At 45.6% G+C, this 27,925-nt stretch overlaps 9 protein-coding genes across 9 annotated transcripts; 4 read left to right on the forward strand and 5 right to left on the reverse strand.

Moving 5' to 3' along the window:
* Positions 1-580: 580 nt before the first annotated feature.
* Positions 581-1,485, forward strand: AOL_s00193g79 (uncharacterized protein; the record flags this gene model as incomplete). The annotated part of the gene is made up of 7 exons (XM_011128690.1): positions 581-617; positions 723-745; positions 840-873; positions 975-1,009; positions 1,127-1,153; positions 1,247-1,316; positions 1,421-1,485. The coding sequence occupies 7 exons, from the start codon at positions 581-583 to the stop codon at positions 1,483-1,485; spliced, it is 291 nt and encodes a 96-aa protein (XP_011126992.1).
* Positions 1,486-2,620: 1,135 nt separating this feature from the next.
* On the forward strand, positions 2,621-6,592 carry AOL_s00193g80 (uncharacterized protein; the record flags this gene model as incomplete). The annotated part of the gene is made up of 4 exons (XM_011128691.1): positions 2,621-5,005; positions 5,062-6,221; positions 6,293-6,361; positions 6,430-6,592. The coding sequence occupies 4 exons, from the start codon at positions 2,621-2,623 to the stop codon at positions 6,590-6,592; spliced, it is 3,777 nt and encodes a 1,258-aa protein (XP_011126993.1).
* Positions 6,593-7,372: 780 nt separating this feature from the next.
* On the reverse strand, positions 7,373-8,581 carry AOL_s00193g81 (uncharacterized protein; the record flags this gene model as incomplete). The annotated part of the gene is made up of 2 exons (XM_011128692.1): positions 7,373-7,464; positions 7,543-8,581. 2 exons carry the CDS (start codon positions 8,579-8,581, stop codon positions 7,373-7,375), a joined length of 1,131 nt encoding a protein of 376 aa, XP_011126994.1.
* A 587-nt stretch (positions 8,582-9,168) lies between these two features.
* AOL_s00193g82 (uncharacterized protein) lies at positions 9,169-10,572 on the forward strand (the record flags this gene model as incomplete). The annotated part of the gene is made up of 1 exon (XM_011128693.1): positions 9,169-10,572. The coding sequence occupies one exon, from the start codon at positions 9,169-9,171 to the stop codon at positions 10,570-10,572; it is 1,404 nt and encodes a 467-aa protein (XP_011126995.1).
* A 413-nt stretch (positions 10,573-10,985) lies between these two features.
* On the reverse strand, positions 10,986-13,208 carry AOL_s00193g83 (uncharacterized protein; the record flags this gene model as incomplete). Its single annotated transcript, XM_011128694.1, has 1 exon — positions 10,986-13,208. One exon carries the CDS (start codon positions 13,206-13,208, stop codon positions 10,986-10,988), a length of 2,223 nt encoding a protein of 740 aa, XP_011126996.1.
* A 1,375-nt stretch (positions 13,209-14,583) lies between these two features.
* AOL_s00193g84 (uncharacterized protein) lies at positions 14,584-16,002 on the forward strand (the record flags this gene model as incomplete). The annotated part of the gene is made up of 1 exon (XM_011128695.1): positions 14,584-16,002. The coding sequence occupies one exon, from the start codon at positions 14,584-14,586 to the stop codon at positions 16,000-16,002; it is 1,419 nt and encodes a 472-aa protein (XP_011126997.1).
* An 879-nt stretch (positions 16,003-16,881) lies between these two features.
* Positions 16,882-18,041, reverse strand: AOL_s00193g85 (uncharacterized protein; the record flags this gene model as incomplete). Its single annotated transcript, XM_011128696.1, has 4 exons — positions 16,882-17,085; positions 17,158-17,681; positions 17,755-17,845; positions 17,943-18,041. The coding sequence occupies 4 exons, from the start codon at positions 18,039-18,041 to the stop codon at positions 16,882-16,884; spliced, it is 918 nt and encodes a 305-aa protein (XP_011126998.1).
* Positions 18,042-21,356: 3,315 nt separating this feature from the next.
* AOL_s00193g86 (uncharacterized protein) lies at positions 21,357-23,351 on the reverse strand (the record flags this gene model as incomplete). The annotated part of the gene is made up of 5 exons (XM_011128697.1): positions 21,357-21,463; positions 21,533-22,713; positions 22,779-22,855; positions 22,924-23,019; positions 23,262-23,351. The coding sequence occupies 5 exons, from the start codon at positions 23,349-23,351 to the stop codon at positions 21,357-21,359; spliced, it is 1,551 nt and encodes a 516-aa protein (XP_011126999.1).
* Positions 23,352-27,559: 4,208 nt separating this feature from the next.
* Positions 27,560-27,922, reverse strand: AOL_s00193g87 (uncharacterized protein; the record flags this gene model as incomplete). Its single annotated transcript, XM_011128698.1, has 1 exon — positions 27,560-27,922. One exon carries the CDS (start codon positions 27,920-27,922, stop codon positions 27,560-27,562), a length of 363 nt encoding a protein of 120 aa, XP_011127000.1.
* Between the last annotated feature and the right edge of the window lie 3 nt (positions 27,923-27,925).

Genomic DNA, 27,925 nt, shown 5'->3' on the forward strand with positions numbered 1-27,925 from the left:
GAAGACGAAGAGGAAAATTTTTTTTGCGACAGGCTTTATGGTGGAGTCTTGGCGGCTACGGGGACAGGACATGACAACGGGGAAGGTAGGTTGGCTGCCCCAGAGCCCGGAGGAGCCCCTCCCGTGCCCAAGGTCACTGCCCAGGGTGGGCAACACGGCGCCGAGGCTTGGGCACGTCTTGAGTCTTGGCACAGCATGGAATTTCGCGCTCCCAAGAATGTTCCATGCTTGCTCCGGCCTGAGACCACAGACAGACACATGTTACACTGTCTCCCTCCAATTTCATCCTGACCACTTGCTGCTCTCACTTTACCTCTTAGACTTACTTACTTAAGTCTTTATCTCCTCCCCATCGAAGAACCCATCTCGTTTTCACATCTCTCTACGGAAAGTATCCATCGTTCATATCTCTGGTAAGCTCCATCGAGCTTCTGTTCCTTCCCTCCTATCTCTTGGCTTGTTTCTCCTTCGCTCGACGATATCTTTGCGAGCTATAACACCCGACTGACGAAGCCTTCCGATACCCATAGCCATATCAATTAGCATCTCTTCGGATACCCCAACACGAACCTTCGAAACAATGGTCAACAACGACAGCACTAGTTCCGAGATGAAGGGTATGTTGAGGACTCCTATTACCGAGGATACACGATGGTTTTGATGCATATATCGTGTTAAGTGAACCGACGTGCTGACTGTTTGTTTTTTTTCCCGTTCTATAGCCGTGGTCAAGTCGGCCGACATGGTGAGACCAGGCTTCCCACCCTCCACCTATTGCTCTCCTACTCCTTCGATAGAGCCTCTCAACCTCTAACCGTGCCGTTGTTAATTCCTTTCAGGCCGAGCCTATGCAAGAGGATGCCATTAAAGTTGGTAAGTTGTTGCAATTTGATGTTTTTTCTTCTTTCTCTTTTCTTTCTTTCTGGGGTGGTCATGGTACTTTTTGTTGGGCGAAACTGACTGATTTTTTATAGCACAGGAAGCTATGGAGAAGTGGAACATTGAGAAGGTATGAACCATAGGGAATAGTGAAAATGGGGCAAAGCTCCAGTGGCATTTGTCCGCGGAGCACAAGCGCTTGGCTAGTCTGAGGTGGCTAACAGGATTTCCAATTAATCTTCTGCAGGACATCGCACAACATATCAAGAAAGAGGTATGTGGTGTATTCCTTGGGGCATATATCAGCCGCGGCTATGAATCCTACTGGGCCAAAACGTGACTGACGCGATTTTCTGCATGGGAATAGTTTGACAACCGATTCGGGTCGACCTGGCATTGCATTGTGGGCAGGAACTTTGGCAGCTTCGTTACTCATGGTATGCATGCTTATATATACCTAGTACTTGCTTTTCGCTTTAATTTCTCCCTCCCCTCATCGCCAAGCCGTGGATATAGAAGACTGATGATAATACCCGTGTAGAAACCAAGCATTTTATCTATTTCTACCTCGGCCACGTCGCGATACTGCTTTTCAAAACCGCCTAGAAAAGACCAAAAAAAATAAATAACAATTAAAATCAAACGGCATCCCTCACACTGTCTTTTGTGTATTCTTTCCTATTTTCTTTTACCATATAGGCATCATCAAGCGATTCTAGCGGATGAAAAATGGGAGCATGGGTGTTACATGTTATACTATGCTTTTGGGATTAAAAATTCTTTGGATATTCTGAATCTTTTGAAATATCATCAACTGGACCTGTGGACTCCAAATTCCTTTGGATCTTAGTTGATCGGAGGAAGGCCCTAAACCCCCCCTCCCCTCTCTCTGGACGCGGTGGATTGGATTTGGCGATCTTTTATATTCTTTGGACTGTTAACGTTAACGTTGTCGTTCTCTGTCCTTTTTACTCTCTTGTGATTTTGAAGTCTTTGGTTGTTCTCGGCTCTTAAGCTCTTTATCATTCTTATTGTCTTTTCTCCGCTGTTTATGCCAATGCCATCTCGATTCCCTCAGAGTTGTACATGACTCTCAGTGCGAGTGCGGCTGAGCGTCATTTTTTTTTTTTTTAAACGCTTAAATGTAAAATATGATATCACAGGTTTATGAGGAAACCTTCAAGTTCTGACTTAACGAATCCCGCCATGCCTATAATATACACCCCCTTGCTGTTGATAATATGTGTATACACCTATAGGCCGAGGTACCCACTTAAAAATATGCCTCCATTAAGGTGCCCGGAGTCCAACTTTTAGAATTTCATGTCCGTGCTTGAGCTTGGAGCTAGTTGATTGGAATTCGATAGCCGGATCCTGCTCTGATCCTATGTTCCGTTCGACTGGCGCAAAATTGGTCGCTTAGCTGAGCACCGTCGCCCGAACCACACTTTTGCTCGACTCGCCAGAACACTTGCCACAAGCGACGACCTTCCCATCAACCTCATCATCTCCATCCACCCTCATTGCTCTTCAACCTGGGAGCCCTCATACTTACTATTTCGGTCCCTACAATTACGATTTACGATATCTTTTCATTGGCTTCAACCCGTAAACCATCTCCTCGTCCACGTTGAAACGCGACAGTGTGGCCACCTCGCCTCCTTCGCGTCCAAGCTCTAGCTCCACCATTACCTCTCAATAACCACCGTCTGAGGACTGATTTTGAGACGCACCATCCAAGATGTCCGACATGGAAGAGGAATACGAGTATGAGGAGGAGTCCAACATCACGGCCGAGGACTGCTGGACGGTCATCTCGTCCTTCTTCGATGCCAAAGGTTTGGTCTCGCAACAGATCGATTCCTTCGACGAATTTGTCAGCACGACTATGCAGGAGTTAATCGACGAAGATAACCAACTCGTTCTCGACCATAATACCCCGAGTAACGATGAAGGTATTGCTCTTCGTCGCTTCGAGATCAAATTTGGGAATGTCCTGTTATCGCGGCCGACCTTCACTGAAGGAGACGGATCTACCCAAGTCATGCAACCTCAGGAAGCTCGGTTACGAAATTTGACATATGCGTCGCCGCTGTATCTTCAAATGTCACAGAAGGTCATGGTTGCACGTGAGAAGTCGATGGCTGAGAAGGAAGAGGATGAAGATGAGGATATGGATGATGCGGAAGAAGGTGAGAAGAAAGAGAAGCAGGATTTCCATTGGCAAGTCATCGGTGACACAACTGAGGAAGTTGGTGACGATGATGACGACATCGATACTTCGAATCATACCAGGGTGTTCATCGGCAAGATTCCAATCATGTTGAAATCGCAATATTGCGTGTTGAAGGAGTTCAATGAAGATGGTCTTTACGGTCTCAATGAATGTCCTTATGATCAAGGAGGTTACTTTGTCATTAACGGCTCCGAGAAAGTCCTGATCGCTCAGGAGCGAAGTGCTGCCAACATTGTCCAGTGCTTCAAGAAAGCGGCTCCATCACCTATCAGCTACATTGCTGAAATCCGAAGTGCTTTGGAGAAGGGATCTCGATTAATCAGCAGTTTAACGATCAAGCTGATGGCCAAGGGCGAAGGAAGAACAGGGTTTGGGAGAACTATAAGGTCGACGCTCCCATACATCAAGACTGATGTTCCCATTGCCGTGGTCTTCCGTGCCCTTGGTGTCGTCTCTGATGAGGATATTCTCAATCGAGTTTGTTATGATCGAAACGATACTGCTATGTTGGAGATGTTGAAACCCTGTATCGAAGAAGCTTTCGTTATTCAGGACCGGGAAGTGGCTCTTGATTTCATCGGCAAGCGTGGATCCGCTCAAGGCATAAATCGTGACAAGCGTATCAAGTATGCGAAAGAAATCATGCAGAAGGAACTTCTACCCCATATTTCCCAAGCCGAAGGGCACGAAACGAGAAAGGCATTCTTCCTGGGTTACATGGTTCACAAGATGTTGCAGTGCGCCTTGGAAAGAAGAGAAACCGACGATCGAGATCATTTTGGAAGGAAACGTCTCGATCTCGCGGGTCCACTTCTTGCGAACCTGTTCCGCATGCTTTTCAAAAAGCTTGTGAAGGATGTTTTCAAATATTTGCAGAAGTGTGTCGAGAGCGGACGAGATTTCAACGTTACTTTGGCGATAAAATCAAACACAATAACAAACGGCCTGAAATACTCGTTGGCTACAGGTAACTGGGGTGACCAGAAGAAGCCGGCTTCTGCAAAGGCCGGTGTCTCTCAGGTGCTGAATAGATATACCTTCGCCTCGACACTCTCCCATTTGCGCAGGACAAACACACCTATTGGACGAGACGGGAAAATAGCAAAGCCCCGTCAACTTCACAATACTCACTGGGGTTTGGTGTGTCCTGCCGAGACACCCGAAGGTCAAGCCTGTGGTTTGGTCAAAAACTTGTCTCTCATGTCATACATCACTGTCGGATCTCCTACGGAACCTATCCAAGCGTTTATGGAACAGCGGAATTTGGAGCCGTTGGAAACCTTCGAACCAGGCAGATCACCCAACGTCACCAAGGTTTTCATCAATGGATCTTGGGTCGGTGTTCACCGTGATGCTGCATCTCTCTACCGAACAGTTCTTAGTTTGCGCCGAACCAACGTTATAAGTCACGAGGTCAGCGTTATTCGTGATATACGTGATCGAGAGTTTAAGATTTTCAGCGATGCTGGACGTGTGACTCGCCCGCTCTATGTTATTGACAATGATCCGGGTAGTCTACGTAAGGGCGAGCTGGTTCTACAGAAGTACCACATCGAGAAGCTCGAAAATGCGAAATTCCAGACTGCTGAAGATCTTGCGCCCGGGGAGGAGAAGTATGGTTGGAATGGGCTTTTGAACGATGGTTGTGTTGAATATGTGGATGCCGAAGAAGAGGAAACAATCATGATTTCGATGAGTCCTGAAGATCTTGAGATTTCTCGTCAGGTCCAAGCAGGCTACGAGATCCCAGTTGATGACAGCGGTGATATGGCGAAGAGGGTCAAGGCGAAAGTCAACCCTTACGCCCACACGTGGACTCATTGTGAAATCCATCCAAGTATGATTTTGGGTATATGCGCCAGCATTATTCCCTTCCCAGATCATAACCAGGTATGCTTCCTTGATAAATCGATTAAGTACGCATGTATTTTTCTAACCTTCAATAGTCCCCTCGTAACACCTACCAATCGGCTATGGGTAAGCAAGCTATGGGTATCTTCCTGACCAACTTCAACGAAAGAATGGACACCATGGCGAATATTTTATACTACCCACAGAAGCCACTTGCCACCACCCGATCTATGGAATTTCTAAAATTCCGAGAGCTTCCAGCTGGCCAAAACGCTATCGTGGGTATTATGTGTTACAGTGGATATAACCAAGAAGACTCCGTGATTATGAACCAGAGTAGTATCGATCGTGGACTCTTTCGAAGTTTGTTCTACAGAGCATATATGGACTCCGAGAAGCGAATTGGCATGACAACTATTGAAGAGTTCGAGAAGCCGATGAGAAACAATACTCTTCGACTGAAACATGGAACGTATGACAAGCTCGACGATGATGGCCTTGTTGCCCCCGGGGTTAGAGTATCCGGTGAGGACATCATTATTGGGAAAACGGCGCCCATCCCGGCGGATACAGAAGAGTTGGGGCAGCGAACGAAGAACCACACGAAACGCGATGTTTCCACACCTCTTCGTAGCACTGAAAATGGTATAGTAGACCAAGTTATGCTTACTACCAATGCCGAGGGCATGCGATTCGTAAAAGTCCGTATGAGGACCACGAAAGTTCCGCAGATCGGCGACAAGTTTGCTTCCAGGCACGGACAGAAGGGGACAATCGGTATCACATACCGGCATGAGGACATGCCGTTTACTGCTGAGGGTATCGTTCCGGATCTCATCATTAATCCGCACGCTATTCCTTCTCGTATGACAATTGCACATTTAATTGAGTGTCAATTAAGTAAAGTTTCGTCTCTGAGAGGGTTCGAAGGTGATGCGACGCCGTTTACCGAAGTTACGGTCGAGAACGTGTCGAGATTGTTACGAGAGCATGGGTACCAATCTCGAGGATTTGAGGTTATGTATAATGGCCATACGGGGAAAAAATTGGTCTGTCAAGTTTTCTTGGGGCCGACATACTATCAGCGATTGAGGCATATGGTGGATGATAAGATTCACGCGAGGGCGAGAGGACCGGTTCAGATTCTGACGAGACAGCCAGTGGAGGGTCGTGCTAGGGATGGTGGATTGCGTTTCGGAGAGATGGAGCGCGATTGTATGATTTCTCACGGTGCAAGTGCTTTCTTGAAGGAACGGTAGGTGTCTCCCTTTCTATTAACTACTACTAGAGAAGATATGAGAATCGGCTAACGTTAAAATGACACAGTCTATTCGAGGTTTCGGATGCATTCAGAGTCCACGTTTGCGACATTTGTGGTCTTATGACACCGATTGCGTATGTTCCTTCTTTTGCGCTCCGATTTTTCAAAATGGGACCAAGTACTAACGAACCGGGTCATATAGCAATTTGAAGAAGAACCTATTCGAATGTCGTCCATGCCGCAACAAGACGAAGATTTCACAGATCCACCTTCCGTATGCTGCCAAATTACTATTCCAGGAACTAACGGCCATGAACATTGCTGCAAGAATGTACAGCAAGAGGTCTGGTGTCACAATTAGATAGTTGATTGGCACCCTAAAGATAGCCCTTTCGCTATTCAAATGTTTTCCTCATCAGCTACAAGATATTCTCTTTTTTTGTTTCTTATCCTGTTATCTCTATGGCAAGTCTTGGGCATATGCATAATTTGAGATTGGTGGTAGCTCAAACATAGCTCGTCCTCCCCTCTTCTTCCCAACCCCACCTAATTCCCACTCAGACTCATACTACTCCCTTTTACCTTCCTATGCTTTGTTTTCTAAGCGTTCAGAAAGAAAAGGGGGGAAAGGGGGGAGGGAGGAAGAAGATAGACAGAGCCTTTCGATACGCATTATCATTATGAGGGGAAATACGGACAGAACGAAGCCTATGTATATTACGAGCATAGATCTAGAATGAAAATCAAAGTGGTTTTCTATTATACAAGGCGTATTTCAAAATAAATTTATTTACAATATATTAATAGCTTGATAGTGTCTTCCGCCATCTCTGAACAAAATTAAACGCCAGCCCGATATACCTACCCACATTTCAGGGGACAAAAGGATACCCGCTAAAACAAACCGAACACCAAGTGATGCAATGCAAATAAATCGCTTTTTGGAAGTGAAGAATGAGGGTTATAAAGGGAATACTTCCTGCAAACTAGATTTGGAGCGTTAGGAGGACGAGAATAGAAAAAGAATTGCTGAGAGATTGTTTCTTTGATTTTATGCTCAAGAAACCACCTTAAGAAGGAACTTGATAGACAGGACCTTCCACACGTGATTTAATATAAGGAGAAAGAGGTTCGTAAGAAGGATCCTATTCCTTCTTGACGCCTTTTTGATTCCTTAGTTTCGTGCAGTGGTCGCAGAACCAGCTGCCTGCTGGCTCTTTGGTGAGGCCGACACAGCCTGTATAATCGATCATGTTAGTAGGTATGTCAAATAAATAGATTTAGTAGATACTTGGGAGATATAAGTAGAACTTACCCCAGTGGAACCATTCGAACGGACAACTTTTATTATCACAAGCGACCATGTTTCCAAAACTAACTTGCTGGCAAACACAGTACGGCTTCTGATCTTCACCAGTATCTTCCTCTTCCTCGTCATTATCGCTATCGCTGTGGTCTTCGTCCATATCGTCTTCGTTCTTTTGCTTCTTGGGGGCAGCGCTAGCTGTGGGACGCCGAGCGGGTTTGGGTGGTGGACCACTCCTCCTGGCTGATGCCTGACCTTGAGATAGTGATGAAAGCCCACGGGTTGGGGTATTTACACCAGAATTTGCATTTGAGGCGTTTGCTAACGGGGACGGTCCGACAGGGGCTGGGCCATTGGTGTTTAACCGTCGACGTTTGGGATCTGGGGGTAAGATTCCCTTTAAGGTGTGGAGTAGCTGGTCTTCAGCTGATGCTGCCAGAGTTCTTGATACACCTTCTAAAGTTGATGCTGTACTCATCCCTCCACCGGCCGAGCTGTTCCCGCCCGCTCTGGAGCTCGAAAGGGATGGAGGGTGGCGACCGGGGAGAGCACTGACGGTTATGCTGTTTCCACCCGAGTTACCAATGCTAGCGCCGCTATTGTTGGAGGATGGTGGGCCAGAGAGAGTCGGTGGAGCATATTGAGATATCATTTGTGGGGTTATGAAGTCCTCGCTGATGAGGCCTTCCCTCTGTAAATCTCGAATCTTCATATCCAACCGTTTTACATGTTTTTCGATCAACTCGGTCGCTCTTTTCGCCAGTTTACATTTCTCTTCCTGGATTACGCTTATTTCTTTGAAAGCCTCGCCGATAGCTTTGTTATAAGCAGCTTCCTTCGGGTACGGGACTTGGGAACCATTCTGGCGGATGAAACGTTGAATGGAAGCATCCTTTTGGGAGATTGACTGTTTTAGAGTGTGGACGCGTTTATCTTTGTTTGAGAGTTCTTCGTAGAGATGTGTTAATTCAGCGGGGAGATTGGAGACGTTTTCGATGAATTGTTCGAGGACGGATTGGACGTCTTCGATTGGACCGAAGGCTGCCATTCTCTTCCTTTCCCTCTTTGATTCCTTCCTTCCTTCCTTCTTTGCTTTGGGTCGAACGTAATGTTATATTGTCGCGGCGCTAGGGAGGTATATATTTGGTCTGGTGATGTTGAAGGTTGAAGGTTGAGGTTGGTGGAAGGTTGGTTGAAAGTTGGTTGAAAGTTGAAGGTGGGAGATGTTCGAAGTTGAAGGGCGATGGGATGCAGACTAAGGTTTGGCGAATCCTTCTTCGGGACTGTTTAGCTAAGCAGCCGCCTCTCTTCTTTATCCTTCCACTTCCTCTTCTTCCTCTTCATCGTCCCTTCATCGTCTTCATCTCCATCAATCTCCCCCACCACTCAATATCATCACCATTGCCGGCCCGATTTGGCATCACTAGTAAGCTTATTAGTCTAATACAAAGCTTCATTGAGACTCTTGGTAATGGCTTACTAATTTGAGAGTGGTGACAGCTACTCGACTCGACGATATGCTCCGGTAGCAGCGATTCCATCTAAGAGCCTGACACAATAACATCCAAACATACTCCAACCACCCATTCGATCTGCCTGTTGATTGATTGATTGATTGATTGATTGATCAATACGATGGTCGTGAAGACCTATGATACCTTTCCCTCCGACCCTCGCGATGAACCGCCGCCAAGCGGACCTCCAACCTTGACCGTCGACGACAAGACTCTAGGCTATCGCCAGCTCTTCACCGTCAAAGACAGCTCCAAAGTCAAAGTGTCCTACCATCACAACCCCGCCGCCGATGAACACCATTTCGGAGCCACACATCCCATGAAACCATGGCGTCTGACCCTCACGAATCAGCTCGTATTAGGCTATGGCATGCACCATCTCATGGACGTCTATGTTCCCCGCCGAGCCTCCGAGGATGAACTCGCCGACTTTCACAGTACCGACTACCTCGAATTCCTTCGCCGTGTGACTCCTCATAACACCGATACTTTCTCTAGCGATATGATCACAAAGTACAATATTGGCGATGACTGTCCCATCTTCGACGGAATGTATGACTTCGGCTCACTCTACGCTGGCGCTAGTCTTGACGGTGCCAGGAAACTCATCAACCATCAATCGGACATTGCTATCAACTGGTCTGGCGGACTCCACCATGCCAAGAAGTCAGAGGCTTCGGGGTTCTGCTACATCAACGATATTGTCCTCGCCATCCTCCAACTCCTCCGTCACCACCCTCGTGTCTTATACATCGACATAGACGTCCACCACGGTGATGGCGTAGAACAGGCATTCTGGTCCACAGATCGAGTCATGACTCTCTCCTTCCATAAGTATGATCCTAAGGAGTTCTTCCCTGGTACAGGAGGTTTCGATGATATCGGCGCTGGAAACGGAAAGCACTATGCCTTAAACGTGCCCCTCAAAGACGGAATAGACGATAATAGCTATATTCTCCTTTTCAAATCTATCTCAGAAGCCGTTCTTCTCTCCTACCGCCCATCAGCTATCGTCCTTCAGTGTGGTGCCGACTCCCTGGGGTGTGACCGTCTAGGCTGTTTCAACCTAAACATCAAAGCCCACGGCGCCTGCGTAGACTTCATAAAATCGTTTAATTTACCTTTATTAGTACTAGGCGGCGGAGGATACACTCCTAGGAATGTATCCCGTCTGTGGGCTTACGAAACGGGGTTGTGTCTAAACCTTGAACTCGATAATAAATTACCAGCCTCGCAGTATGCAGACTGGTGGAAACCGGATTATACACTCCATCCTGATCTTGCAACCACTAAGCACGAGAACAAGAACACGAGAAAACACCTGGAGTTAGCGAGACAGAAGGTTTTGGAGCAACTAAGATATTTGAAGGGAGCACCAAGCGTACAGATGCAAGAGATCCCGCCGGATATTGGGGGGGTTAGTATGGATGTTGAAGATAGAATTAAGGAGGAGAAGGCAGAATTGGAGTCGGAGAGGAAGAAGGCAGAAAAGGGTGGGTTGAAGGGTGGGGAATTATTCACCTAAGACCCTGTCGTCGCTACCTAGCTTACTTGCAGATACCACTTCACGCGAAACCATTGTATACTATTCCTTGTTGCAGCCTTAGTGTTTTTGTGTTTTTGTGGAATACGTGCTTTTTTAAGGTGTACGGATGGAGTTCTTTGGTCATTTCAATCCGGAGTCTTTTGATCCCTCATACCGTCAGTTTACTTCTTTGTGAGACGCTGTTTGAGTATAATTTTTAAGTACTGCTTAAAATAGTATTTACTACCTAATCGTCACAATTCCCTGCTCCCGAGTACGGGGCCCAAGTTTTAATATCATACATGCACTTCTGAGCTCTTCAATTGTGCCATACCCAAAAACATCCAAATTTAACGCCGAATCGCTATATCGAAACATCTGATACTTACAGCCGTCATAAAAAAACATACACGTTATTTTCCACCCCTCTCTACGAAGGACACACTCCTGGCTTCACACCACAGCTTTACCACATCTTCTTTCTTCTTTGTGGAATCAGCATCCGTAGAACTATCGCACACCCCGCAATCGACCCAAATACTCCCGTCCACACCCGCAGCTTGCAACCCACTGTCGAGCAGCCACTCTGAAAACTCCTCAAGCACAATCGTTTCATTCATAAGTATTCTCTGCCACCACGAGGGATTTCGGAGATCTGGTGAAGTCGGCTGTTGTTTGATAGCTGCTGCAATGTGTTTAAATACTGTCGAAGTATCAAGTTTCTTTTTCGGCGCGACAGTTGAGGACTTTCTTCTCTTCGGTTTCGGGGCCTCCATCTCATCTTCAGGTTCCGCTGTGGCCTTTGGTTTTCTCCCTCGTTTCTTGGGAACCACCTCCACTTCCTCACCAGCGGCTGCCTTCTTCTTTCCCTTCCCCTTTGCTACTGTTTTGGGTTTAATCACCACAGGTGATGGCGGATTCGCTATCATGATCTCCGCGGAATCCCAGCACTTGTTTAAGATATCGATCATTGTCTTTCTTGACTTAACGGGTTTGTAGCCGTATTGTTTGATCTGGATTTGCAATTGAATCATGGTGAACCCTTCAAAATTAGGGCGGTTAGATAACCCCGTCGGTTTGGTAGTTTCATCCGTTTTTTTAGATTTCGGCTTTGAAGATTCGGGGACTGGGTTTGTTGAATCGGGCGTAGGGAGTTGAGTCCAGTGAACAGCTGGTAGATCTTTTGGTATCAAGGGTGCAGTGTTCTCCTTCGTAGCTTCTTTGGTTTGTGGTTTGGGATCCTTATGTACTTTTGAGCTTGCTGCTTTCGGCTGCTGTGATGGCAACCTCTGGCTCAAAATGTCATCTAGATCATCCTCATCAACTAGATTCATCACTTCAACCGAGTGCAACTCTCCCGATAGCCCTCTTGACCCTATTGACCATATCCCCATCCCGGATTTCATCTTCACTTTTGTTATATCCAGATCAGAAATTCCCCATCCAGATGTATCCACAGCACATTCTGACTGCACTACGGGCTTTTCTACAACTTCCTTCTCGGTATCACTAAAATTGTCCAAGTCCCATCTAGCTTTCGCATGAATCTTTGCGTGCGTTTGTATTGTGTTTAGCTTTTGGCCCGCCGTTTCCAGCGCCCAGCCTCCCTCTGGAGGGTCAGTTCCGAGTAATTGTGACGACGTTCCGAAGATGAATGATTGTGTGTCCATCTGCTTTTGTACGGACTTTGGCGATAGAAGGGGCGGCTGAACTTCTGACTTTTTGGAGACTTTTTTCGGCTTTGGTGTCTTCGTCGTTGAAGTCTCTCTTTTCTTGCGGGGTTTCTTTGGTTTATGTTCCTTCGCTGGCTCCTCCACAGATGTTTCAGGGAGGGTCTGAGGAGCAATTGGCTCTACATCGGTAGGGAGATACGGTGCCACTGCCAGTCCCGTTATCGTCTTTGCACCCTTCTTTGTTTTCGGTTTCTTTGATTTTGACGCAGCTTTTGCAGTAACTTTTGAGACTAATTCCTCACTTTGTTGTTCCTCTGCCAACGGCGTCAAAGAACCTTTTCTATTGCCCGGAATATTAACGAGTCCGATACACCTTCCCTTCCTCAGCGGCTCATCACAACTCGTCGAATTGTGAAGACCGTTAATTTTGGGTACGTCTTGATGTTTATAAGAGCTTAACAGCGAGACGAATGAGCCTGTCGCCGTTGCTTTTGCCACATCGTCCGGAGTACAGAGGTCGATAACTTCTGGTCGGGCGTTTTCCTTTATGGGGGTCCATAGCCGTTTTGCGGGGATGTATAGGTCTTTTGTTCCTTTCGGAGGGGCTCCAAGGAGTCCTTCCTTTGTCTCTTCCTCCTCTTCCTCGGGTTGCGAAGATGGGATCGCAAAGACATCGAATGAGTCTATTGTTTTGGGTTTTGAAATATTGGATGTAGACGATGGTTTCGTAGCTCTTCCAAAGATTTTACCATTTTTTGAAAGGAGGGATGGGGAGTTTGTGGATTTACGGGATAAGATGGCGGATTTGTTTGGGCGTTTTAGTTTTGTGGATGGTGGATTGATGCTTTTTGGTGGAGAAAGCGATGCTTCGAGGTCATCTGTGAGGAGGAGCATGTCTTTGACACTTGTGAAGCGACTGGCCCGTGAGGGGGTTATCGGTAAAGTGGTGGTGGCTGTGGCCATTGTCCGTGATGGCAGTGACTGCAAAAATGATGATGTTGTCGACGTTGACGATGATGAATTGAAGGAGTGTCGGCTTGTGGATTCGAGATTGAGGCGGAGGTCGGTTGGAGTGTTGTGGAAGTTCAAGATCTTTACCAAACGTGTTGCTTTGGCAACGACGCCTCAACACATGACCTCGCTCAGTGTAAGTTCCCTGTCTGGCCTGGTAGTGTCAGATACCAGACATCATGATGGCTTCAGCATTCTCCCTGCTCATGCATAAATCATACATCTAGGCATCAACTCGTCCAATGGACCTGCTCGTGCAACAGTACATTCCACGGACCTCTACCATGTAGCGCTGCACTGTCCGACCACGGGACTCAGCCAACCATGGCCATGGCGGAACACCGAAGGCTGCTTGACGTTAGCTAACCCCCAAAATCGGCAGGGACGGCTAACAACGGGCCAGGGACAAGCTGCTAAGGGACATGCATCACGCGGAACCATGATATAACATCCATACCGTATTATATCGACGACGACTTGATTGCTAGCTTGAGCTCTCTTCTTCCTTTCTTTTTTTATTTTTGTTTTTAAACTAATAAAATTAGGCACATCGGGGTCTCCAGGAAATAAGCATCCAATGGGAATTCAATTACGATAGGGAAACACCAGTTTCCCCTGCGCTCCTTCAAAGATTAGTCCCTTCCTAAAATGCTAAGCCTTATCAAGACTCGAGGTCATGTCACAGGCGTTCTGGGCCATCTTTCTTTCAAAGCGGGACAGTCCATCCGCTTTAAGCTTATCTTGCTTATTCGCCTGCACACAGCTAAAGCAGCCTTTTCGCTGAAGATCCGAAGCTTATCGAGAATGACCCATGACGCCAGAATACACCCCCAACTTATGACAAGAACGGGGGGCGGAACTCTGAATCGGCTGGACAGCTTGCTGTCTTGTCTGTGCGACATCGCGATGGTACCGTGCTCTGCCTCGCCTCTCTTCCCCTCTAATATCAGCTATTACGTACTATCGGAGAGATATAGGTGGTTTAAAAGGGCGGGTTGCATCCGGCATTGGAACGTTCATTTGACAGCCCTGATTTCTCTTCTGAATTTCTACCCAGGCCTGCCTACCTCGTATACACCATAGAGTTTGAGACAAAAGAAAAAAAAGCATTTCGTTGACAATCAGCACAAGATTTACAGCAAAAATTAGCTACCATATTTATATTTGACTTTTACTTATATACTTCTAATCTACCTATAAACCCTTTTTTCTTTGGCATTTCTTATTGAACAGTTGAGATTTTGAAACTCAGATCTGCCTTATTATCATACCTACGAACCACCATCGAAGCTTGCCGTATTAAGCCCCCAACGCACAAAATACAACAATGCTCCGGCGCTCCGGCGTCTCCCTCGTCCATAGCCTCCCCCTCACCCCCTCCAAGTCAATCTTACCGTTAATATGCACTCGTAACATATCCACCCAGCGGCGTCCGAACTCGACACTCTCGACTGCCGACTCCTTCACCAATTCATCAGAATCATCTTCTTTCTCTCATTCTAATCCCACACCTCAAACACCAGTCCCCCCACTCTCAACCCTTCCAACTCCCTATCTCCTGCGTACGATTCTAATCTGTACCGTCTCAACCTCTCCGTTCCTCTCAAACCTCCTCACGAAGCTTCTACTCACCTACACGACCTTCTTAACTTCCAACCCAATACCACGGTTCTTCCTAAAACATACATTTTACAATCACTTCTGCGCTGGGAACACACCCAATGAGATCCAATCCACCTTAACCCGTCTAAAATCCTGGGGATTCCGTGGAATAATTCTAGCATATGCAAAGGAAGTCGAAGTGCCCGCAAAACTCTCAAGGGAGAATATTTCGCAAGAACACCTAGAGTTCGATATCAAAAATTGGAAGGATGCTACCGTTAAAACCATCGAATATGCGGAACCTAACTCCTTCGTTTCGGTGAAATATTCCGGCGCGGGACCGGCATCCGTGTTGAACATGGAAACTAACGAACCGCAGTCTCCGCTGTTCATGACTGCTCTAGATGATATCTGTAAAGCGGCACAGGCGAATGGGAAAAACGTCAAGTTATTGTTTGATGCCGAACAAACGAGGTATCAAGACGCGATGGATGGGTATACTTTACACCTCATGAAGAGATATAATACACCGGAACGGATGCCGACGGTATACAATACATACCAAATGTATCGAAAAATCTCTCCGAGTAACCTAAAATCCCACTTGGAGGCTGCAAAGAGTCAAGGGTTTGGGTTCGGCGCAAAGGTTGTTAGGGGTGCTTATTTACACTCGGATCCGAGGAGTACCTTTTGGGAAGGGAAGGAAGGCACAGATGATAGTTATAACGGAGGTATTAACCGACTTCTTACGTTCGATAATTCACGTGGTGCGAAGAATGGGGGTATAAACGTCGGAATTGTGGTGGCGTCGCATAATCAAACCAGCGTTACGAAGGCGATGGATACACTTTCTCATTTGAAAAACGAAGAGGCGGGACGGTTGTTGGAAGGTAAAGAAATTACATTCGCTCAGTTGGCTGGTATGGCGGATGAGGTTTCTATGAGTGTGATTAATTCGCAGGAGAACGGAGGGGTTAATGTTGTGAAGTATATACCTTGGGGAACTATGGAGCAGTGTGTGAAGTATTTGTTGAGGCGGGCGGATGAGAATAAAGATGCGCTGGGGAGGACGGGGGAGACGAAGAGGGCAGCTGGGAGAGAGGTTTTGAGGAGGGTTAAGGGGTTTTTTGGGCTGTCGGCTTGAAGCCAATCACATACACCGTCTTTGTAGAGCGATTTATTTGGGGGCATCATAGACGGTGGCGGTGGCCATTTTTGTATTAGACGTGCGTATAACCCAAGAGTAGTCGACTACGCAGGTAGGGGGCTTAGTTAGAGGCACTAGTATTAGCTACCTACTTAGGCATTATAATGTTACTTTCGTTCATGAAGAATTTATAACGTCAATTATAATTAAAGATATTATTATTATTTATTTCCCCCTTCTGTTTCTTCAAAAACGTCATCTAGCACATGGAGCTTTAGAGAGATATGGATGTAAGCAAATATGATGTTTGGAATTATGAATAGATACTACATAAGGATAACCCTACTAGGGCTCCTGATTGTTCTTCAGTTTTACCCATGTATAGGTAAAATGGACGGGCTATTCCCATCTACAGCGCTATGTTATAAAAGAATTAAAAAGAACAGGGGAATAAAACGACTTTTTCAAAAACAAAACGCCATGGTGAATATGCAGATGTCCCATGTGTGGGAATGAGTGAGCATGATAAAAACAAAAGGAACTCGTTCCAGAGCCTGGTATTTCATGACACAAGCTGTATAATGCCGATTAAAAGGGAAATATTGTTGAGTAGTCAGGAAAACAGAATGAGAAAGAGAAAAAAGTAGGAAAGGGGGTATAATGCTTTGAAAAGAAAAGAAGAAAAAGAGCAAGTATGCGAGTGGGAAGACAGAAACAAAAGACCCCATACATGCAACCATCCGTACAGCTGTGGTATCTTTACAGGATGTACTCATCTTTCCCCGGGGTTGTATGCTAGGGTACTTATTATTCAGAAAACAAAGGAAATACTCATAAAGTGAGTGAGTGCGGAAGAAACGAGGTATGTCAATGGTTTCACCAGGAGAACCACGATGACTTCTTCTCGCCAGCTTGCTTTCGTCGTTCGTTGTAGAGTTGTTGGCGACGGAGGTGACGGTTGAGAGCCTTTGTTGGAGTGGAGTCTGTAGGAAGGGGTTGGGCATTACGACGGGCTTCCTCGATTTCCTTGAGGGCGTCTTCTTTGGAGATGACGGCGATGTCCAAGCAAGATGAGTACCACTATCAAAGTAGTTAGTTATAAATGATCATTCTTTATATAGAGTAGGTTATAAACGAAGTGGAGAGACAAACCTCAATGAAACCAGGCTTTGGTGGTCCGAAGTGCTCAGTGTAATCCCAAAGCCAGTAAACAGTGAAATCCTTGCCTTCCTCAGCAGTTTCAGGAAGTCGAAAGTAGCTGCTACAAGGTCCGCCTACACGTCCTTCTTCTGCATCTTCGTGACCGGTTTCAATGCAAACAAGGTCATCGAAAGGTGTAGCCGCCAATAGAAACCCTTCGCCATCACCACCTTTGCCATCCGGAGTCCACTCGAGAACACTGGCGATGTCACGGTCCGATTTGGGAGTTTGAGTCCCATACCAGTAGATCGTGCCGGGTTTGGCATCAGGACCGTTGATACCAGCGAGAGTTTGCCAGATGTGACCGTTTTCAAGGTAGGATGCTTTGATGAGATCTCCTGGGGTGGCTCTGAGCTTTGGGAACTTCTTGCTGTAACCAGTAGAGGTACGACCAGGAGGGCAGACAGGTTGGTTAGATGATAAATCTAGGATACGGAAAGTTGTAAGCTGGTCGATTTGGGTAGATTGACGGCCGACTGTAAAAGGAGAAAAAAGAATACATTAGTACGATGATGATATCAGAGTAGAACGGGAGGAATTGGGACGGACCATAGTCTCGAATGTATCCTTCTGTAGGAATGCCTGGAGGTAACGGACGGCTTGTAAAGAACGGACCGCTTGCACAAGTTAGTTCGTCGACCTGGGTAGATAGCGAAGTTAGTTTCTCGGTCCAATTATCGTGTATGTATATATTAAACAATTTTCTTTTTGCCTAATACAGGAGTTGTATAACATACCCAAGAGTGGCCATCTACACCGCCCCGGGTGAGAATAGCAAGGATTATTAGGAGGTATTGAAACCCCAGAAGGCGCGAAACCTTCAGGAAAGAGTCCATTGTCACAGATCGAAGTTAATCAGGTCGGTAGGTGAAATGGAGAGATAGCTTTTTGATGTTTGATGGTAGTGGTTTGGTTGGTGAATGGTAGGTGAAGTAAGGTGATGATGATAATGTGGTTGATGGTTGATGAGAGAAGAAAGAAAGAGAGACAGGTGGAGTTATCGTGGGTAGATTTATATCAGAACGTTCTTCAAAAACCCACACACATAAAACAAAAAAATAAAAAAATAGAAAAAAAGAGGGAAGAAGTTGTTAGTGGTGAAGCTGATATAATCAGGAATGAGGCAGAGAATGCTGGGAATAGAGCTGGTATAGGAATTCAGCTTCAGCCAGCCCTCTTTCAGATAGCCTTAATTCTCTGATGATAAGGATTTCTCTAAATAGAGGTATATTGAAGCTTCTCCAAGCTTGAAGATTCTTTTTGTCTTCCTTGATTAGGTAGCTAAATCAAATTATCTTGTCTTGAGCTTGTAGTGAATGTGAAAGTGAATGAAGCTTGAGATGCTGACAACACAAATGTTTGTTGTGAAATGTCACACACAGTCTGCAGTTGCTGCTGCCGAGTTCAACCGGCGATAGAACCAAAGTGAATGAATGAAGAAGTGACGTCGTTGGACGGGGAAAAAAAAAAAAAGGTAAGAGGACAGAATGGAGTAGTCTCAAGGTATCTCAGATCCTCAAGTCTAATATCCTAACTCTCAAAAGATCACCGGCAAGAAGATAGAGATATATATGTCAATCCGTCTGTGTTGTGCCTCTTTGATATTTGGATTTGGTATCAGTATCGATATCGATATCGCCTACAGAAACTTCAACCTCAAAAGAGAGAATGGAAGATAGAATTGAAACAAAAGGAAAATGCAAACGGAAGGCACATAAAACAATGCAATGGGAATGAAGAAAAAGTATCTCGATAGATCGGGTGTTCACGCTCCTCTATATACATGAGGATCGTGCCATGCAGATTTACTACTGTGCATACCATATATCCTATAATGTCTGTTTGTTGCCTCGTGGCAATAATTTATGCATAGCACCCGCGAACTGTAGAATGCGTATACCCATGATTGACTCGAGGGCCAACTTCATCACCCGCCTGGCAAAAGAACCAAGCTTTTTCCTTTTTCTTTTTCTTTTTCTTTAATTCTCTTTACTCGCGTTTAATGTTTATTACTGGGATTTAGAGCTCTCCGATCGCGATCATTGAGCGAGTGGATTGGAGCTCTGAGTGGGGTGTGGTATATTTAGCTCTTCTCGCTCTCTCTTTTCTCTTAATATCGCCAACTAGTACAACAGGGCGGTCTCTTTAATATTGGTAACTGGAGCTATGCATTTATCACAGGCTATAGGCCACGGCTGCTGTCATGCCCCCGGTCCGTGGGAGGGGAATAAGAAAACATGAGCACAATCGCCAAGATGCATCAAAAGCATGCGGTCGTGCGATATCTTCGTGATCGAGATCTTGCGACTTCACTCTCTGTCATGTCAAGATTTTTAAATCTTTAAACTTGCAGCGTTTCAAGATATTCTGTCGAGGATACGAATTCTTGAGTTATGGTAGCCAATAGACCATGTTCATGACTCCATTGTCAACTTGGACAATGACGACTGTGCCAGCTCACAGTGGAGGGGAAAACGTCGATTCATGCCCGCCCGCCTATTGCATTTGCCTAACTTAGGCTAAGGAATCGGCACGCAGGTGATGAATAATCCCAAGAACAATGCGAAGTGATGCGAACGGCGAGAAAAATCTAAAAAAGAATCAGCATGGTTGGGCCCTCCATGGTCAGTGCAGCATCCCGCGAGTCGCATTGCAATACTAACGACAGGTCCAGAATCAATCTCCGGGACTGTACCAACAGCCGCCGTGCATGTTCGCTTAAGCACCCTCCCTTGGCCCACTCATTCCCATGCACCTGGTCCATTGCGAAAGAGAAAAAAGGTCCAGGTTTAAATAGGTAGGGCGAGTAAAAGTCAAAAAATAGAACATGCGTAATATTAATTTGTGCATGTCGCCTGGCGAGACAGATGCATCCTTGGGGGGAGGGGTTGGCCCAGGGAAGGAAGAGAGGGAAAAAATTGATGAGATGTCAAGACATGAGCTTTTCCACATTTTTAAAAATTAATTTGACAAGCGTGTTCCCCGGGAGGGTTGGGGGATTCCACTGGTCTCTTGTCTTCGAAGTTATAAATCGACCGAGTCGACAGAGATTAGGAGGCGACGAATAGGATGTCTTCCTACCATCCTGGTGATTGGAACGTGATACAAGTTGATAGAAATAGAGTGCATGAACGGTGGAGCGCCCTGAACCACGTCGGTCTCTTTCGTCCCCCTGTAACAACCCAGGTACTTTTACTCTTCTTCATCTTCATCTTCATATTTCTCTTCTTGATAGGGAAACCTCTTTCCTGCATCCTGTAGATCTATCGACGAATGCATGCATGCAGACGTTTTCTACCCTCCTTCGAGATCCAAGAACTCCAGGAATGTTGACCTTTTCGAGGCAACCCTCCGCCAGAGAATGTTCAACGCGTGGTTGGTGGACCGCATGCTTTTAGCGATTCTTATTCGCTAGAACCACAACATCAGATGAAACAAGCTAGACCGTTCTGTTCGACTGTTGGAACCTGCAGTAGTTCCAGTACTTAAAGGCCCAGCTAGCCAGTTAGTCACCCGTCTACCGACCCGTAGACACTAGAAGTCGGGTAGTGGGATACGAGGAGTCAGGTTCACCAATTGCTAGCTAGGCCTATAGGAGTATTCAGAATTTGCGAAACACATCCAAAACACCATATTCGATCTTCTTCTCCTTCTTCTTCTTTTCCTTTGACAGACAAGTACTTACTTAGGTACTTACATACTTAGTACTTGGGCAAGTAAGTCGTTATTCGATATTCACAGTACGGGACCAGTGCCTTGATAAAACGAACGCGTATGCCTGTTTCCATTTCTTCATTACAAATCGTTATTTTATTTTTCAATTGGATAGCCCGATAACCCGGCTAGCTCAAAGCTCCACAAGCAAGCTCCAAAGCTACACCTTCAAGCTCCAAGACAATAGAAAGAACCACACTTGCTCACAAGCTCTTAACCTCAAAAAACCACGACAAAAAAAAGGAACTCTTTTAGTAAACTAAACCAATGAGCCTGTTCTTTTTTCTCCTCCGCGCTTCTGTCAAACCCAAACATGATTCCATGTGCATGATCCCACCCCAAAAGTCGCTCCTTCACATTCAAGTTTTACAAAGAATAATAATAAAAGGGAAAAGAAACGTATATCAAAGAATAATGACAGTAAGTGTGCAATGCTTTTAGTGCTCGAGCAACCGAAGGGATCCCTGGACGACAACGTTCTCAAGGATACTTCCTGGTGGGATATCGATGGTGCTACCCTCGCTCGCCACGATAATGACAGTTCCTATATATAATAATTAGCATTTATGTCTTAGAAACAAAAACTTGTGGCAATACGGGTGTGAGCACTAACCTTTCAAAGTTACCTTCCTGCCGAGGTTGACGGCTCCAATGATTGTCAAGTGGTCTAGCTCCAACATTCTAGGAATGCTCGGGATCCTCTTCTGGAAGTCCGAGACCTTCTTGAAGTGTGTTCCTAGCTTGATCAATGGTGCAGGTCCGAATCTCGAGGCGTCAATTGTCAATTGACCGTGCTTGAGAGAGTACAAGTCCGATTTAACAAGCATCAAATCGGAACAGGTCTTAACAGGCAAGAAACGGCGACGTGGGACGTTAACACCGTGCGAACCTTTAAAGTGTCTGATGGCAGCACCGACGGCAGTTTCCAGCTGAACGACTGACAGGTCAGATTCACCCTTTCCGACAGAGATGTTCTTGTGGTTGGGAATAATCTCGAGTTCGAGCTCGTTGTTCTCAACAACACGCTTGATGGCCTTAAGGCTCAGCCAGATGTTGTTGGTGTTGAAGTACTTGAACTTCTTGATCGACTTGAAGTCTTGCTCGTGTTCCTTTGGAACCTGTGCGATTTCAAGCAGACGAACGGTACCTTCGTAGTCAATGATGGTACCACCCTTAACGTCGGCCTTGGTCTTGTCTGTAAGTTCCATGATGTACTCAGCTCCTGTATCGTTCAAGTGCTGGAGGATGTTCAAGTCAACGACGGCACCCAAGTTGTCGACGTTGCTCAGGAACAGCCATTCAACCCCGGAATCAATGAGCTGATCAAGGATACCAGAGTTATTCAGGGACTCGAAGACGTCACCGTGGCCGGGTGGGTACCAGTTCTCGATCGACGAATCGAACTCCTTGGGGACAGGTAGGGAGGAGTCCTTGTGGATACGTGGGAAGCGGGATTGGTTGAAGGTCAAAATGTCAATGTTGTGGCCTTCGTACTTCTTGATGATGCTCTGAGTATCATCATTGGTGTTGAAGGAGTTCATGAGAACGAATGGAACATTGACCTTGTGAGTGTGGTTGAGGTATTCGATCTGACGGACGGAAAGATCGAGGAAGGACATGCCATCACGAACTTCAATGACGGACTTGGGGCCGACACAACCCATGGAGGTACCGAGACCACCATTGAGCTTGAGGACAGCAAGTTTGTTCAGAAGATCGGTGTTGTTGGACTCCTGAAGGGTATTGTAGTCGATGACCTGCTTGGGGTTTGGAGGGGCGATAAGGTCCCAATCCCTGTCCACTTCGTTAGCCAACATGCATACTACAGCCGATAGCGGGGTGATTGAGGGGTAACGTACAGTGTAGCACCCTTGGCCTTGTCTTGGAGGTATCGGCGGAAAAGGGCGAAGAAGTTGTCCATTTCCGTCTCGAACTTCTGCAGTTCAGTCCATTGTGTTAGTTACTGTTGTAGACCATTCTTATAGTGAAATATAGAGATCGTACCTTCTTGGTCTGTGGGTCCTTGACGGTGTCGGCCAGCCTGTTCAAGGCATTTCGCATTTGGCTAGCAGCCACCGACGTCGATGTATTGTCGAAAGCCTACCAATAAAGATTATAACCGTCAGTACAATGATTCATTGATTCCGTACACATCTGTGGATGAATTCCGTAGAGTCGTAGCCAGCAATCTCGCCTAAGATTCGAACCTTCAATGACCGCCTTCTCTGCATAGGCGACTCTGGCATGGAGAGTAGACTGTATTGTATTTTGTCTGGTTGTGTCGTTTCGTTTCGTACGGTATTCTATCATGAAAGAAGAAAAGAGGGTAATTGGAAACTCACGAAGGCACTCTGGGACTTTGGATGTCTTCTAGACGTCGGGAAGCTCTCAGGGTTCAAGAGGGAACTGCCGGCGAAAGAGAGTTTCGACATTTTGAGAGAATTGAAACGTGGAACCGGTAAACAAGTAATCGGCACGGTAGTATTAAGGATGATGTCTAATCTGTCTGTGAGAGAGCACCCAGAATAGTTTGGAAGGTCTTGTGGTCAGTGTACTTTCAGAGAATCGGTGAATCGAAGTGAAGCTAATTGTAACAGAGGAAGAAGAGAAAGAGAGAAAGAGAGAAAGGAAGAAAGAAGGTCGATGCGGGTGGTTTTTGAGGCTAGCAATTACGTAGGAGAGAGACAAATAGGCCAACCTGACCAGGGCCAAATCCACATCAACATCCACCGTACAGGCAGTTTACTCTCAACTGAGGGATATATGAACGGTATGTGTGTAATCAAACTAACCTCCCCAATTGATCGGATTCAACAAAAGTTTTTTTTTTCTTTCTTCCTCTCGATACTATTATTATAATGTCTAACAGGCGTAGTGGTCGTCGTGCTTGAGGATGGCAATTCGGAGAGCCAATTATGTCATGGCGGACAGCCATGCAATGCACAGCTGCAGCGTCCAATTGTAACCGACATCCATCAAATCAAACGGCTATCGATAAAGATTTTGCTCATGTCATGTACTGTACATGTATGTACAAGCCACATGCCGACCATCCTTCCGACATTCTTCCATTGCATCGAGTATAATTCTACCCCTCCAAGACAGGGCCGCCAGGAAGAAGGCGAGAAGAAAAAAAACTACTCTTTACAGTAGGTAACGCGATTACACATCGTTGCCACTGGCCGACGATTCAAAAGAGCGACAAAGCAAGGGGACTTTGGGAGGCAAAAGAAAGAGGAAGAAGAAAAGAAAAACGATTGTGTCGAACTTCGAAAATTGAAGCTAGCTCAGACGAAATCAAAGTGGGGCCAAACCTTACCTGAATAGGACGACGAGACTGAATGGATTCCCAACAGCTATGCAATTGTCGATGCTGATGACAGAGAAACCTAAGTGCTCTAAGAGAACAGGTTCCTGCTGATTGAAAAAGAGGTATGAGGGTCTAAAAAGCTAGATCCTAAGAAGACGGAGGCAATTGACCGGTAAAACGCTCGGAGATGCCTTTTTTTGGTTTCTTGAAGGAAATGGGAAAAATCTCGAGTTTTCGAGGATCTTCTCTCACTCAGTTTATAGCTTGACGGGCTAGCTAGATGACGGGAAACAGGATTGGAACTTGCGACGGAGAAAGAAAACCTCAAAGAATACGAAGGGGGACTCAATCCTCTTTTTATAACCCAAGTCTGAACCTTCAAAGTCTATCTGCCTACGACACCAACCAGCACATCAATGGCAGGGGAGGGGTGAAAACATGCAAGAGAGGTCCTTGAACGCGTTCTTTTCTCCTCAACAGCATTGTGGATTTGATTCTACACAAGTAACTGGTATGTCATCACATCACCTCTGCCTGCCCTTAATTGTTCCGAATCACCAACTCTAGAAACCGAGCTAGCTTACCTCAGCTAGGTGCAGCTAAAACCTCTCTCGCTGGAATCGAACAAATCCCTTGGCTCCCCCTCTTATCACACATTCGACAGCTAAGCTACAACTAAGTAGTTAGTTCTCGAGCTGCAGCAAGCCCCGCTTGACAGAGCTAGTTGCAATTGATTTATGTGAGTGCTAGGTAGCTTAAGTAGCTACTACTGCAATGTGCGGAAACATCTAGTTAGTTCTGTGCATTCGTGTTCGAGTATCACAGTCTATTCTATAGCATGTCTCTGCTATGTATATATACGTATACATGCACCTTCCCCTCCCATTGCACTCAAAATATTTACAGACATACATAAAAGTATGCTAGTCAGAGTGCATGGCAGGATGCACTCATGTATAACAACTGTGCCAAGCATACCGACGAACGAGCCTCGACGACACACATGTTCAGATAGCTGCACCAAACTGGCTTGTTCATGTATTATTTCTTCTACGGCAGGGGCAAAATATTCTAAAGACGTCTATGTATTATGCAAGGTCTTCAAGATAAATACCTCTCGTCTCTTTTTAAAAAAATTTTCCCCCTCTATCCGCCACCCCCTCTATGCAATGAGGATTCATCATCTCTGTACATCTGTTGAGATATGTCTATCATTGGGAAAAAAATTTCTCGAGACGGCATTTTGAATAATTCCGAAGGAGGGGAGGGGAGGGGTTTCGAAAGTTACTATATTTACTGCGCAAATTTTTTTGGTTCCTTTTTCTCTATCTCCCTTTTCCATAGTACAGACAATGTACCTGGCCTGGTTTCCTGTACTCACCTCAGCTAAACCAGGACCCGGCCTGGGAATTAACTTAGGATTCTGATATCAAATGACTGAGCCCCCCTCGGGCCTCGTGAATTCGAATTGTGTCTGGCTCCGTCCGTGGCATCCAGGGTCAAATGCGTGATTAAATCATATTCCCGCTCTATGCGTTAACCCTTGGAGGCCTTTAAAAATTTTTGACTTTAAAGATTAAACTCTGAGAAGCTTTTGAGATCCGGGCTTCATCCTATCATTTTCAACAACTTCGACACGGCGGTAGTGAAGGACCATGGCCAGACTGCGCGTCGGACCCACTCCTGTGAGGCTAAGCCGAGGCTCAAAGGTGCACAGTGATTGTATATCACGTGATTAAATTGTGCTATTTCAATGCTATGCTCCGCACAGGAGAACGTCGACGCGAACAAGGACAAAAGAGTGCTCGGGAAGTCAAAATACTGATTGATCGTTGGGTATGAAATGTATTGCTATCTGCATAAGGAAAAGGTTCGCATCGCTGGTGAAGATGGGAAAGGGTTATTTGCTATCGATAAGCTATCGATAATGTGCAGCTGAGATGTCAATCTTTAATTCATTCTCCAGCTTACAAGTTACTCACCAGCTTCTAGCTATAAATCGGCATGATAACGGTCATCTTATAGTTAAAGGTCTTGCAAAACTTCATGATTGTATGTTTAACTATCAATTACCTACCATTCTCTAGACTACTTTTTGCTGTAAATATGATGTTTTCATTATGGTTATTATGCTTGTAACTTGTATATATAGTATACTATATGTAAATTTGTCCATCAAATTAATTAAATTCCATAACTTTTGTCCAATCCGCTTCCTTGTTTTCCAAAGCAAAATATTCGCAACAAAACGACCAGTAAGACAACTGTACTGACAGGTATATACAATGATTCGTAAAGAATAAGGTGCAGTGCCTTGCTGATATCGATCGATCGATCGATGCGAAATTAATAAATAAAAAAAGAGGAAGAAATGCTGACTCCAACTCCATTCAAAAACGCCAATAGTGTTCCCAAAGAATCCAAAGAATGTACTAGTACCTATACAAAACCGAAAAGAAAAAAAAGAAAAAAGGAAAGAAAGAAAGAAAGAAAGAAAGGGAAATGAAAAGATATTGCATGTTCAGTTTCTCCATCAATCAATCAATGAGGTACCATTATATTACCTAAATGGCTTATGTTCTTTGTATTGTCCCCAGGCCGTCCTTGGTTCTCCGTCTTGTACCACGGCGCCTCCTGTTTAATTACTCTTGTCTTGTGTAACCATCTTCGAAGCGAGCTCAAAAGGGAATCGAGGGGCCCGCTGAATTCATGCGCTTCCGTATAGATCGGCCCTCAGGTTAACACCATCTCCACATCCTTATTGGCATGCATGGTGGTACGGGATGGCTTGCCGTAATTTCCCGTGAAACCCGAAATAATTATAAAGAAAGAAGGAAAGAAAGAAAGAAGAAAGGACTGCAGGAAGACGGTATGGAATCGAGGGAAGCAAGATCTTCTTTTATCACCGTAGAATTGGATAGACTTTTGGCTCTCCTTCTCCTCCTGATTCACCTGTTTGATTCTCGTGGGATGGGGATGATTGAGATTAAGAACCTTCTGATTCGACAGTGGGGGTCAAAGGAAGAGCGGGAGAGTGTTAAAGAAATCCTCCATGAATTTCGTATATGTATCATTTCGTCGTTATCTGGATTTGGCTATCGAGCCAAATCCGCTAATTCTTTGTTGGCGTGTTCAGGCCTTCTTCACCAATAAGACTAAAACGCCTGCTGCAATGCCACCGATAATGATGAATGATAACAGCAGGATGAATAGCATACGTAGTTGGTGACTTTCTTGAAAGCGGTCAAGCATTGAGACTCTAGAAGAACTCTTGTATTAGATACTTATTTATCATAGATAGATATTAAGTAGATGTGGTTTATTTATAACTTACTGTCTAACTTCATAAATACTTTCAACATCATGGACCTGTGCATGCGGAGGGAGCATGTACTCTCCATTTCCCTTCTCGTATAAATTATGAGTTATATACGCCGGTGGAGGTAGAGCGGGCGGTACTTCTGCCGATGTAGTCGAGATGGCCGTCCGTGGGGCACGCATGGAGTTTGCGCGGGTACGGGAAGCAGCCTGCTCCAAATCAAGATGTAGAGACTCAATGCTGAGCCTGGGCAGAGAAGGGGGAAGTTGACTCGTAGACGAGTTTGTAGAAGAAGTTGTCATTGTCATTGTGGTTGTTTTCTTGATCTTGAGGGAATGGGCGGAGTTTCCGAAGGGGTTTGGGTAGATTTGCATTTT

Source organism: Orbilia oligospora (genome assembly GCF_000225545.1).
Source record: "Orbilia oligospora ATCC 24927 unplaced genomic scaffold scaffold00193, whole genome shotgun sequence".
NCBI lineage: Eukaryota > Fungi > Ascomycota > Orbiliomycetes > Orbiliales > Orbiliaceae > Orbilia > Orbilia oligospora.